Raw genomic sequence first — 14,279 nt, 5'->3', positions numbered from 1 at the left:
TCCTCGTGTCTCCTAACACAATGCTGACAGATTGGTGGAGCTGGTTTCTTTCCTCCCTAGAACAATATTTTATGAGGAGTCTGTTTTATTAAAATATTTTCCGCTGGATGCTTCCTGTGTTTCAAGAACTTGGTCTTGCCAGCTGGAGCCGATGACAGTTGAGACAAACACATCCAAGTGCTGTTGTGACATGGCACTTGGAGGAGGAGGAGCACGCGGGTAGAGGGGGGCAGCATGGGAAGAGATGCAGGAGAACACCCAGGCTGCACCAGGAATGCCACTGGCATTATGGGAGAACAGCCCCCATTCCCCACCCATTAAAAAAACGTGAGCAGAAACTCTTGGAATGATGTCCCAAAATGTACCTCTTTTATCTCCTTGAGCTGGAGCCTCTGTGATGTATGGTCACAGAGTGCCTGCCATTTTTTTTCTATCACTGCCAGTTTGCCAATTCACTAAACGAGTCCCCATGCTCCCAACTGGTTCATTTCAACCCCACATGTTTCCTGAACAGAAATCTAAAACAAGGCATATTGCGAAAAGAAACGAAAAGTGATACCGGCGCAGTTCTGGCACAACCAGGAGGATGGGATGACCAGACACAGGCTCTTTGGCACACACTAGAGGCATCCCCTAGCACCGGGCTGGAAAAGCAACACCGTCAACAGGCGTGATTAGGCAGCCCGACCTCTAATCGGGAACCCGGCCACAAAACAGGTGATGCTCGTCTGGAGCGCGTGAAGTGCTGTTGGTCTGGGGTGGTTTTGTACAGCACAAGGATATTCTGGGTTCGCGTTTCAGTATCTGCAGGCCCATGACCCTGCATCCCAGTACAGGCCCAGTTTTAAAGACGCGACTTTAAAGAAAAGTGACCGATTTCATCCTCTCAAAGAGAAATCTTTAGGGTCTGAGGAACACGGAAGCTGTGCACCATTTTCCCCACAAGGGGGCAATCATGATCCATGTCAGCCAGGGCCAGGGACTGGTCCTCATATGCCCGCTGTCCTATTGTCAGGCAAAAGCTGAAGCTATACCCAACTTCAGGAGTCCTCTCTTGCAAATTGTGCATAACTAAACATCTCCCAAGGCAGACACACACATACATGCTCTGTCTCCCATTGCTTTCTGGGCAAGGCTTGAGTTGAGGGCTGCCTGGGTAGGCTGGTTCTACAACGACAAAACAGCCTCAAGCAACAAGAACGGTAAACCAGAGAATCCTGGCCGCGCTGAAGTGCACCGCGATCTGGCTCAGGCCACAGCGTGACACTGCGGAATCCCTTTCTGCCCTTCGGCTCCTTTTCTGGCTGGGGCCTGCCATCTCTCTCGACTTCTTTCCCTGAGAACTCTTCTGAAAGTGGTGCAGACATGAGGACTGCTCCCCTCTTCACCTGAAGAACTTCAGGGTCCCTGGGGCAATGTTTCTGGCTCCCCAAACAGCCCCAGACCGAGATGGATGCGTGCACTTTTTCAAGGCTTCGCGGGAAGCCAGTGTGTAGCTGCTGGGCTGTCTGGGCAGAGCCCGAGGGCTGTGCGCCTTGGGACAAAGGGGGGCCCTGCATCCCTCTGATGGATGCAGTGGTCCCTTCCGCAGACAGGTGGCGTGTAGCCGAAGCCTTGCCCCAGCCAGGCAGTTCAGCCTCTGGCCACTGCTTGTATACCTGCCTCACCAGTTACCTCATCTATCCAACACCTATTCAGCATCTACCCAGCAAGGGTCTTTGTTGAGGCCTGTGCTAGGTGCCTGCCCCGAGGACCTCTGGATCCATGGCAGGTAAAAAAGCAGAGCCACAATAACATCAAGGCTTTGGCACAGGGGAGCCAAGTGGAAGTGGGACAGTGGGTTGGACCGTCCTGAGCTCCAGAGCCCTCAGGCGCCCCAGGCCTAGGAGGCGGAGGCCCTTGTTCAGTGGTCACCTCCTTGACCGGGTTCCTAACTGTCTCCTGCTGACCCTGCATCTTCAGCCTGAGGAAAGGCCTGGAACCTTCTTCTGAGCCTGTGTGAATACCCTCGGGGCATCACCACTCAAAACCCAGCCCAGGTGCCCGGCTCCTTGGCCTCTGGGCCTCCCACTGGTGTGACTACTGCTAGCACAAGCCAACGCTGAACATCAAGCCTGCTCCTGACTGACCTCTCTGACACACGCTCTGGGCTCCAGGGACGCCTTTCAAAGGCAGGGGCTGCAGCGTGGGCTCCACAGAGCGCCGGCCCCACGGGGTTGTTGCAGACAGGGGGAGGGGAGTGATGGGGTACTCACTGCTCAGGGCTCGAGATGGATGTCCTCCGGCCTTCCACGGTGACATTGCTCTTTGGTCTCCTGACGACATGTGGACGGGGAGGGCGCACCTAAAAGGGGCGCAGGGAAAAACCCCCAAGAGGTTGTGAGTTGGAAAAGCCATACAGGAACATTTTGAAAATTTGGGTAAGTGGCCCCAAAATAAATGTGGAGGGGTTTTCACGGTACAGGCTACAAAGGCTGTGTATGAGAAGATCGTCACTGCACGTGCAGCCGATGCATGAACTGGAATCCTGGGGCCTACTCAAACGGGAGAGAGTCTTCTAAGAGCATGGTTTCCTCACCTGCAGGGAGGGGCCATTCCCCCTGCCTCCTCGAAGGGAGGTGGGACTGGGGGTGAGGAGTGGGGGGGCAGGAGGGGCTCGATGAAATACTGTCCACACAGGGCCTGGAACGAAGAGGCCCTCAGTGATGCTAAGTGCCCACTCACCTTCTTCTAGAACCCAGAAGCTGGTTGGTAGAACAAAAAGGTTTTACTCAGACTTTGTTTTTAGGGTACATGTGCTCATTTTGTTCTGTTTACAACTGAATTACAAACTGCGTATTTCCTTCTCTTAACGCAAGGGGGAGGGGAGTAAATAATGGCATTAGAGAGCACCACGAAGGTCACGTCTGCTCCCCAGGGCATCCCCGTGCAGCCCTCCTGAGCAGGGCTCGGCCTGGACGCCCTGCACGCCCCAGGTGGCTCCAATGCTGTGTGTGTACCGAGCTGGAGGGTCACGGCTGGGCGTACTTGACAGTGAAGCACACCGAACTTTGTGATCCACAGTCGGGATGCAGTGACAAGACGGGTCTTTTGGTTTTCCTCCTGATCAGCTACCAATTAAAGCCAAGATGAGGGCCCACGGAAAAAGACACTCCCCTTCCCCGCAGAGCCCGTGATGGGAGTTAGGCTGAGAATTTCGAGGTGTCCCTAGAAGGATACTCATTTGGTCCAATCAACATTACATGGCTTTAAATTTGGCACTGTCATCTCCGACCACTTCCAATGCCAGTGAGTGTATCTGCGAGTTTCACGGCAGATAAAAATGGCTGCAACACCCTGTGCAGGGGGCCTGCTCTCTCTCTGCAGGTGAGGCATGAAGTAGGAAATGCCGAGATGGCTCAGGTTCTCGACAGGACAGGGAAGGAGAGCACACACTCCATTTCCTGCCCACCCTCTTCCCTGAACCACTCCCCCAGCAATTTGTGGGCGACACAGCACAATGGCTTAGGAACAGAGATTACAGAAGTTGGCTGCATAAAAGACAAGTCTTTATAGAGTCTGATCAAGCCCTCAGGTCTCTGCACGTCTGATCTAACTGAAGTTTTTCCTGTGGAGTGGCCAGTCTCATCTCAGCCTCGTCTGGCAACTCAGAGATGTGGTTAAAAAAAAAAAGTGCCAAATGCACCCCACCCCTTTTGCTGTCCTCTTCTCTGGGGCTACTGTGAAGGTCCTCTGAGATGACACAGGAAAAGTGGCAGCACGGGGTCTGGCACACAGTGGGGCTCCACAAATGCTCACCTTGCTTCCTGTGAGCTTGTCAACAACAGGAAGCCAGGGGAGGGGTGTCTGTGAATTAGAATATGCCACACATGATGGTCTTACTCTTGCCTAGCGTCCTGCTCAGTGCCTGGAATTCGAGCGGTCACTCAGCAAGGTATTTTAGAAACCAGTGAACGTTGCTGCTTGGAATCTAAGAAGTGCACAATAATGTTGCTATTATTATCATTGTTGTTAGAACAGTGGCTGCCACAAAGCAGACACATCCAGTCACCATTTGCTGGATACACGAATGGATACACCCCCGCCCATTCTAGCTGTGAATTGGTTTCCTGGACCAGAGGCAGAGGCAGCTGGGAAGCAGGATCACCTGGTTGGGATGCCCCCCCAGACCTGTCACCACAAAGGCGGGTGTGCAGTTGGGGGTGACGGAGCAGCTCTGTCCTGCCCCGGGGTCTGGGGATGGGGGTTTCAGGAAAGGGCAGACATTAAGGCCCGCCTGTCCTTGCACATGGCTGCTCCTTGCTACAATAAAGGCGGGTTAGGAATGTGAACTTGTGGCTGAAATGGGGGGATTAAGTTTGTGGCAACTTCAACTGAACTTGCAACGTGGTGAAACATGGGGAAAAAGAACAACAGAGCTAATTAGACGAGCTGAGCTGTCAGAGTGCCGCTGAATGGCTCAGCGCCAACAAACAAAAGGAATGGGTTGGCAATCAGCAGGATCGATGGAGAAGACTGCTTCATTAGGGATGATAAAACAGACAGAGCAGGCGAGGGGCGGGGCGGGGGAGGGGAGCAGGGAGGCAGGGGAGGCGGGGGAGGGGGAGAGAGGCACAACAGACCTGGGGACAGTCAGTCACCCCCACCATTACAGACACACCCAGAGTCACACACACCTGATTGGTGTGGACAAAGCCAGCCAGAAAATTATACTCACAGACACAACCATCCAGAGACATGCACAGAGGCCTCGAGACGCCAACATACACAGAACCTCACAAATACACACTCACAGAGGCGCACACAAGAGGCAAAGAGACAAGCACAAATCCCTCTCTCTCTCTCTCTCTCTCTCCCACACACACACACACACACACACACACACACACACACACACACACACGGCCGCAGACCTACAGTTGGAGCCACCTACAGTTAGAGCCACCTACAGTTAGAGCCACAACCAGGCACAAACACAGAGAGACAAAATGGTTTAATTAAATCCGAATCACAAGACGGTGCAGACAACTGGCCCGTCCTATTGCAGCGACCACATCCGTCTTTCTGGGGTGCTTAGGAAGGGTGGGGGCTGGGGAGGAGGGAAGAAACCACATGCACGCACCACAGCGACGGCCCCACCAGTGTTAGGATCCCAGCAGCGCCAGGGGAGAAAATGCTAAACAGGGATTTTGAGCTCTGTTCAAGGGGGACTTGAGGGTAAAGTTGGGAAACCAGCCAATTCCCCACCGGATTTAAAACCTGAGAAATCTAAGTCGGCAGGGTTAAATGTGTATTGAATACAAAAGCACCGAGTACATTTGATTTTAATGGTGAGCAAGAAATAATAAATACAGAGCTTATGAAGCGCTTCCTGTGCAGCCAACCACAGCCTCCTCTCCCCTGCACGCCCCGGCCCACTCCCCTTAGTCCACCAGACACTGGCAAGGCTTTCTTCTGCTCTTTCCTTTCTCTTCTCTTCAAAAAGAAAATCTAAACCCTCTGGTAACATCTGAACTCCAGCCACAGGTGCCAGGCTACAAAGCTCCTTCCAAAAGGCTGAGTGGAGAGCTCCCCCTGGCTACTGCCACCCTGGGCCAACTTCTGCCCAGAATGTGTGCAGCTAGGTGACTGGGCAAAGCCCGGCAGGGGGGCCAGTGGCTCCTGACATGGGAGCTCGTCAGACAGTCCTCTTCGAGGCCCTGGAGGGGTTCCATACCCCATGCCTCCCAGGTTCACCCCTAGTATGCAGTGGTGCCCACTGGACATGTCTGCCAAGTGCACTTGGAGTGAACACACCCTGGGCGCAGGGCCCAGAAAGCACAAAACCTAGGGTTCCCGTACTGACCCTGCTTGGCAGAAGGTGTTTGGGTTGGTAGAAGTGGGGTATATGTGCACATTGCATGCCAGGGATGGTGCTAGGCATTATACATATATGACCTCATTATCCTCACCAGGTAGGTGTTGCTAAACCCATTTTACAGATGATGAAACTGAGGCTCAGAGAAGGTAAGTATTTTGCCCAAGTCACATAGCCACAAAGTGGCCAAGCTGGGATTCATACCAGGGCAGGCCTCTCTGACTTCCAAGCCTACGATAACCGGTTCTGCTATCACCCTGCCCCTTTAGTGCCAAACAGCCCAAAGGGGGTACAGCCCCAAGTGCTGGGCTAGTCGCCTCCTGCACCAGAACAGCAGCAGGCTTTTCTCAGGGTGACAGTTGCATTGCCAAGTCCTCGGTTGCTGGTGGATGTGGCTACCTCCCCACCCACAGTCTGCAGGAGTCCCCACGCGGGTGAGACAACACCAAGTCCACGGTAGCTGTCTCCAGTGCCTGAGTTTTCCCAAGGTGAGTGGCCCTGACCCATATCATGCTTTCTTAGAGAGTCCCTGTCTGCCTCAGGTCCCAGGTCTCTACAGGGAACTCTCGAGCGCTGCCCACTGGGCGACGTTGGTTTCAGGGGAGCCTGCCTGGTGAGGAGCGGGCACGGCAGAGGCAGGCCTGGGCTCAAAGGCCAGCCTGGTCTCATCGTCTCTTTGGTCTCGGCTGCAAACTGGGGAAACAGCATCTGCTACCTCTAGGCTCTTCTAAGGGCAAGTGATTCAAGTGCCTAGCACAGCCCCAGGCACATAAAAAGTGCTCAATAAATGCTAATTGTCTTCACCTGTGTCCCTGCCAGGACCCACTACTGCCCTAGACATTCTACAGGAAGCGCAGCCGGCGGCTGCTTATTTTTTTCTCACCTGAAGGCTCTGCCCCAGTACTTTCTACTGAGATGGACTCCGTGGAAACGGAGATGGAGGGCTCAGGGAGCTTGGGATACTGGAGGGACCACAGGTTCTAGAGCAGCAGTTCTCAACCTTCCTAATGCCGCGACCCCTTAATACAGTTCCTCATGTTGTGGTGACCCCCAACCATAAAATTATTTTCGTTGCTACTCTATAACTGTAATTTTGCTACTGTTATGAATCGTAATGTAAATATCTTTTTGTTTTCCGATGGTCTTAGGCGACCCCTGTGAAAAAGGGTGGTTCGACCCCTAAAGGGGTCGCGACCCACAGGTTGAGAACCGCTGTTCTAGTCTGACGACCCCTATCTGCAGCTGAGGAGTTTGGGTTACGTTACCGAGCATCAGTTTTCTCATCTCTAAAATGGATGGAGACAGTGCCCTCCTCATGGAGACTGTGAGGCTTTACTGGATGAGTTGCCTAAGGATGAAGTGCTAACAGGAAAATTCTAGGCAAATGGCGGTTACCCAGAAACCGCGGTGTTCCTCAGCAGTCGTAAGATTTAAAAACCCGTGAGGCAGCAGCACCACTCCTGTGTTCCAGGCACTGTGCTAGGTGCTTTACAGATATCATCTGTGTTCTCTCTCACAAACACCCTCTGAGAAGGAGGGTCTATGACTGAGAGAGAAGTGAGGCTCAGAGAGCTTCAGTATTTGCCCAAAGCCACACAGCTTTGGTATTCAAGCCTCGCTCTGTCTACGTTGTTGAATCCATGTTGCTGAGACATACTGAAACTCTCACTGAATTATGCAAGGTTTGACCCAGAAGGGGCTGCCTGTCCCCAAAGTGCTTTTCCTTTTTGCTGTTTGGGCCTTTCCTCCAGTGACAGTGAGCAGAAACATTCCAGCCCCTCGACAGCTGTGCTGATGACCGCTTGGGTAACAGGATCGATTCATCACTCGTGGCTGGAGTTGTAGCCTCGTGACCATCACACGTAAAGCCATCTAAATCCCCCGAATCCCCACCTAGCCCTCCAACTCCCACACATGGTAGGGAAGGGGAGGAAAAAAGTACCCCAGAACTTCCCGACATCCACGCCAAGAGTAGCCACCCCATCGAGGCTGGGTGTGTGCACTGAGGATAAAAAACAGACACAGTCCAGCCTGGCCACCTGCACCGTTTGGCCGCCACATCTTTCACAAATTGGGTTTGGGTGCGTGCACTGCAGGAGGCGGGAGGCGGTTGGGACACCCGTTGGTGGAGGACCCTGGTGGCAGCTGGGCGGGGACCTGATCCCTTTGCTCAGGTGCAGGAGCAGTGGCCGCTTTGAACAAGAGACAGAAACTCTTGTCTTGGAAAACAGCCCTCACCAAAGGATCCTGGCAAGTTTCCCACTTTAAAGGAAGTGCTCAAGTCATGGTGCTCGGCATGGCCAGACATTTGCTTCCTTTGTGAGAAGAGGCGGTTGGAGCAAGGCTTTAAAGCTCGCTGGCCAGAAACATGGCTCATCCTAGGAGGTCTGCTCCAGGGCTGTGCACACGGCACACACACCACACGGTGGCCGCCAGTGACCTACAGCTCTGGCCTGCAAGTCCCTGAGCTGATTCACGGAAAGGAGAGAGAAGCCCAGAAAAGGCAAGTTTGGGTTCATGCCACACAGAGAGGGAAGCTGGGAACCCCAATCCCTGTTTGTCTTTGGCAAGGCAGCTGAGCTCAGACTCCCAAGGTTTAGTCAGGCGGGGACGGCGGCCCAGGCAGTGTTAGGTGGGGGAGGGGGCAGAACCACCGGCTACTCACGGGCCTGGAGCGCTGGATCTTGGGAGGCGGCGGGCGGGTGGGACGGAGTCTTTGTGGCTGCATTAAAGCGAAACTGAAACATCAGTACACACGGAGACTGCTTGATGCACGTGCACACACGGCTTGAGGGCAAGCACCCAGGCCTCAACACCGCCACACTGGCTGGTCACCGGGTCCTGTACATCCCATCTCTGAGGCCCTCCCCGCTGCTCATTTTTTTGTTCTAGCCTCGCCTCTGACCTGGGTCACTGCAATCATCTGCCAACAGCCCCTGCATGGGTGTCCTCCAGCCATTCTCCACACAGGCCAAGGGGGGGTCTTTCAAAGTGCCATATGAGCATGCCACACCCCAGCTTCGAGACCTTGGCTGCCACCCATCCCCTTCACCCCCACCCCCATCCTTGGACGATGGTGCAACAAAGCCCTGGGCAGCATTCCAAATCCTCCCAGACCTCGGTTCAGGCCCTTCCCAACCTCACCCAAATGGCTCTGGCCTCTCGTTTCTTGCCTGCCCTCTGGGTGGACTGACCTACCCAGGTCTGCCTGGCAAACTTTTACTTGTTCTTGAAGACTGGCCTGGTCAGGTGCAGGCTTCTGAGCTCCCCCCACCCAGGGCTTCCTGCTAGGTGGGACTTATCACAAACACAGAGCATCTGCCCCCCAGTTCTCCCCATCATCTTTCAAATGTTCATTTTCTTGAGGGACTCCATCTCTGGGCCTTGGAAGAAAATACGTGCTCAATAAATGTCTGACGAACAAATACAATTTGTACAAGATGCTTGGCTTTTGAAATCAGGACTTGAATGAAAAACAACAGAACACAGACTTCTGGGCTCTACTCTCAAATCCTTTATCTTGAAAGTCAGGCTTGGTCCTTTCAATGGCCTGCCCATGGGGGCGCCCTGAGAGTGTGGGAGGCGGGTAGGCAGGGTTAGGAGAGTAAAAGTCCCACTAGACTGAGACCTCTGACCCTCAGCAAACCCTGAGAGGCTTCCATTTGGTTCCTGCCAACTCGACCCCACAGTTCACGAAGGTATGCCATTATTTGACAAAGCCTAGACCAGCACTGCCCACTAGAGGAGCCAATGGCCACATGTGGCGAGTCCAAACTAAGACATACTGTAAGTATAAAACACACAGTGGATTCCAGAGGCCTAGTTTGAAAAAAGAATGTAAAACATCTCAGTCATTTTAAATATTCGTTACATGTGGAAATGAAAATAATGTTGCGTATGTGGGTTAAATATATTAGACTTGCACGTGCGACTCCCACGTGTGACTCCCATAACATTTCTCTTGGACAGTGCTTTAGAGCTTCGGCTGGTTGGAATGAGCCTTCAGATAGCAAACCTGCCTTACCACTCATCCTCGGAACCCGGCTCCTGGGGGGCAGGGGCTCTCAGGCACCCTGGGGACCCCGGTGCCCTGCAAAGGGCCTGTCAGAGTGGTCTGAGGGGAGAGTTGGCCGAAGGATGCAGTGGAGAATTGGGGTCCTCATGGCACATAGAGCTTGTCTGGATGGAAATTCACTCCTGCTTCCCAGACTCTGTGCCACTGGTGGGTGGGAAGTCTGGGTCTCCTTCAGCTGCAGGCCTTCTGGGCTGAGGATGACAGGGATGAGGGTGGCTGCCCACTGAGCCGTGTTTCTCCCCCTTCATGGCTTACAGGAAGCAGGCCAGGCAGAGGGGAAGGGAGCCCCCCACTCGCACTGCTCATCAGGAGGAAAGCACAAGGACGGGGAGAGGGGAGCCCCCTCCCTGGGTGCATAGACAGCTGCCCCCATCCACAGCCCCCCTTTCCTCCCCATCTGTTCCCTGGTGCTCAGCCACTTACTTCTGGGTGACCACCTTCTCCAGCCCCACAGCCCTCACTGCTTGTCACCTCTGGCCTGGCCAGTTCCCTCTTGCTGGCAGGGGTGGCAGTGGGGCAGAGCGCTCAGGAGATGGCCTCTGGGGTCGGACAGTCTCAGACTGAACCCCAGCCCCCACTTACCCTCTGGGCTCCTCTGGGCCCGCCATTCTACCATCAGCCTTACTCTCCTCATCTGTACACGCAGGTAACGGCAGTCCCTACCCGAAGGGGTTGTTAGAAAGACTCAATGAGACGACGCTCGCCAAGATCTCCCCACAGTGCCGCCAGCACCTGTCACCACGAGCAGGTTTGCCTGCCTCCAGCTTCTCCCCCTCCCGATCCATCTTCTACTCTTGTTCCAGAGTGGACTCAAACAGAACATGCGCCCAGATATGTCACCTGCCAGCTTACATCATCTCAGTGGAAGGCCAGCATCTCCCAAGGTGTCTTCTGAGACACACCATCCTGGGAGATGCAATGTATGATGGGAGTAAAGGGGGTTCCCCAGCCAGACGAGGCTGGGAAAGGCTGTCTGCTGTCACGCTCCTTTTGGAGATTCACAATGCCTGTTAGCACGGTAGGCGAAACCTTTGCAATAAAAAAAATCCAACCTAAACAGATAAAGCCCTATTAACTCCTTTTTTCCTTAAAAGTCCTGTCTCCCCGATTTGTTTGAAGGACTCACTTTCCCTATAACACCCATTAAAGTCCCCCTGGAAAACGCGACCTGAAGTCTTAAAAGCCCATCTGATTCTGGACCCCGCCCACAAATCTGCAACCTCAACTATGACACATCCCTACCCCTGACAGGGGCTCCCCACCCGGGGCTCCCCAACCAGCTCAGCTCACCCAGCTGTTCTCCCGGAATGCCTCATGCATTCTTGTGCTTTCTTGCTGGTCCCTAAGCCTGAAACACCCTTCCATCTCCATTTGTCTCACCCTTGGTGCCTCTTATTCATCCTTTGCTGCCTCAAACGCCACCAGGCACATAATAGGTGCTCAGCAAATGATTTCTGGCTGAAGCTTCCTGCCACATGTAGAAACTCAACAAATGTTAGTTCAACTTTCAGATTCCGTCATTAACTTATTTTCCTTTGACTGTCATCAGAAAGTGCTGGTTCTTTTGCACTTGAATTTAGAAGTGGTGGGAGGAAAGCAGCCCCTTGGCCACAGCCAACCTAGAAGCCAGCAGAGTTAACCGGGGGGTTTAAATATACCAAGAAAAGGTAATGTGGTAGACATGTCCTCAGTGACCATGAAGGGCCTACTGCAGGGGTGTTGGGGGTGGGACGGCACTGTCCGCAGGGCCAAACACACACGGACATGCCGCTATGAGGATGCGTCTGTTTCCTGGAGGAGAAATAGCGGGGCCGCTAGGCCATGTTTCCCAATTATGTTGGGGTGGGATGGCAGTTGAGGACACAGGTTGGGGAGAGCTCAGTGCTCGGAGGACAATTAGAACTCATAGGGGATGAGTGGTGGGATTTGGGTGGGAAGGGGGTGAAGAGAAGCCAGGGAAGAATCAGCTCAACACACCCTTTTCCAGAACCTGGCCGCAGGTGCTGGGGAAGCTAAATCTGGGACTAACTGATGTGGGGACCATGACAGTGTGAGGTGGGGCCCAGCAGACTGCAGAAGTGGCCAGGGCTCAGTGTAAGCCACTCAGGTGAGCCCGGAGCAGCCCCTCGCTGTGCATTCCCCAGGGCTCTCCTTCTCTGCATCCCAGCCCCCAGCCCCCAGCCCAGGGCAGCACGGGCTTGTTCGTCTCTTCCCACGGCCCTAGTGGCAGGAAGCGTGGACAAGGAAACAGAAAGGACCTGCTCCAGGCCCCCACGTGGTAACGGGGAGTGCTGGAAGCGGGTCTTGGGCTCTTGGCTGCAAATCCAGTGCTCTTCCCACCACAGCGGCTAAACCAGAAGAGCCTTAAAGGGGAGGCAGGGAACTGAGAGGTCCAGGCACCTTTGCACGGAAATCACGTTACATGTGACCCTCAGCTACTTGCAGGATCGCAATGCGGCCACACTGACTGCTGTCTGAAGTGAGTTCACATAGGCTGGGCCCTTAGCCATCTTCTGCTAAGTAGAGTTCTGTCCCACGATTCATCTGGCACTTCCTGAGCTCAGCTGTGGCAAGGCTGGGGGTTTCCATGACCCCCACAGGCAGCTACCCTCCTGGAGGCCATGTGTAGTTGGGGAAGCAGATTCGCTCTCGCAGGGTGGAAGGATTCGCCCGTGTACATTTATGGAACAACTACTTAGAGGCCGGGCACTCAGGAGAAGACACAGGATGTAGGGTCTAATGGGATTACATCACCAAAAAATTGCTTTCTTAGAGTGCAAAGAAATACACATTGGGTTAGGAAGACATGGGTTCAAGTCTTAGCTCTGTCATTTTCTAGTTGAGTTCACACTTGGGTGAGTTAACGGCCTCAGTCTCAGTTAACTCTTCAGTAAAACAGAAATTACTCGTGAGTCACAAGCCCTGGTGTGAGGATGCTACAGGGGTGCAATCCAGCTGCGTGAGACTCTGGCCCAGCATCCTGCAGAGGAAGTGGGGCCATCCATTCCTTTGTCCTCCTGATGGACTCGCGAGTCTGCCCAGAAAAGCCCTGCAGACATGAAGCCCTTGGTTTTCCAAGGGAGTGCGCTGTCAGCCAAGCACTGTTGAAGGGGATGGGATTTTAATAGTAATCTCTTCTATTTATATGACGCGTTTTCCTTTCAAAGTATTCCTACTTCTCTTTCCTTTGAGCCTCACATCCCCTGGTGAGGCAAGTTAGAGAAGAATGATTTCCCTGCTATAGAGACAGAAAACAGGAGGCCCAGAGAGGTGAAGGGACTAGTAGGAGGTCACACAGCTAGAAGCAGGAACTAAAACAAGCAGGTATTCTCAGCCCATTGTGCTCTCCTTGTCAACCCAAATTTCCAAAGTCTTCTAGAATCCTTTCTGACGTGGTTTTCCTAACTGTTGTCCCTTCTGAAGTTAGAACCTGTTGTTAGAGGTCTGTGCCTTGCAGAACAGGCTGGCGAGAGAGGATGACTACCGTCTTCCCCTTCCTTTCTCATCTGAGCATCTCTTTTTGGTGCTTCCGAGAGGCACATGATTCATTTAACAAACAGTGGAAGCTGCTCTGTACAGGCACAGGGCTCCCACTCTGATGAAGGGGCTAAAATGCTGGGGACAGAAGGGTGCCGAGGTCTGTGGAGGTCCAAATGAGGGGCTCTTCTACCAGATGGGGGTGGTGGGGAAATCAGGTGCCTGGTACAGGGAACCACAGTGATCCGACAAGACTAGAGCAAGGGTGAACATGAGGACGGGTCAGGCCAGGACCTTAGAGGGGCTGGCGGGGGACACATAATGCAGGGTCTTGAATGTCAGGCTAAGAAGTGTGGACTTTCTCCTTGGCGCAGTGGGAGGGATTTAGGCGGGACGGACACATCAAAGGCCTTAGTGTCCTTGGTGGAGGAGGAGAACAGGTGGGCTTCTAAGGACAGACAGTCCCCTCCAGCCACAGGGGCCTGCCCAGGCCTCCATGTTGTCAATGCACCACCTCTGGCCACTTGGCTGCCGGTAGTTGCAAATGTAGGATAAGTCTGAAAGTGTGATTGACACGGATGTCCCAGGGAAGGGAGGAACCCTGCGGCCTCCACCTGGCCCTTGGTGTTCAGATCTGTCAGGCATGCGGGCCAGGTGAGTATGCTCACTGGATACGAAACCCACATTTATGAGGACAGCATCTGATTTGCAGTTAATTTGTTGATGCAGCAAAACACATTGTTTCCAAAAGGTCAGGAGGGGAAGCCGTGTTGGAATATCAACTTAATTACCTGGGCGGCATGGATGAGCGGGCACCCTGCGTGGGGCTGCAGGGTGGAAAAGGCTCGACTGGAGCGTAGTGTGTGCAGG

The 14,279-nt window shown here is 53.7% G+C and overlaps 1 protein-coding gene across 1 annotated transcript in view; it reads right to left on the bottom strand.

Annotated features, from left to right (window-relative positions):
* Nucleotides 1-14,279, bottom strand: part of DENND1A (DENN domain containing 1A) — a 493,284-nt gene that overhangs the window by 16,799 nt on the left and 462,206 nt on the right. Inside the window, exon 19 of the mRNA XM_019658787.1 lies at nucleotides 2,256-2,344. Within this exon, the coding sequence (XP_019514332.1) occupies nucleotides 2,256-2,344 (89 nt within the window). The remainder of the gene's footprint in view (nucleotides 1-2,255; nucleotides 2,345-14,279) is intronic.

The sequence above is a fragment of the Hipposideros armiger genome, unplaced genomic scaffold (assembly GCF_001890085.2).
Source record: "Hipposideros armiger isolate ML-2016 unplaced genomic scaffold, ASM189008v1 scaffold_290, whole genome shotgun sequence".
Lineage (NCBI taxonomy): Eukaryota > Metazoa > Chordata > Mammalia > Chiroptera > Hipposideridae > Hipposideros > Hipposideros armiger.
The sequence above is the reverse complement of the archived record's forward strand: the minus strand, read 5'-3'. Positions and strand labels throughout refer to the sequence as shown.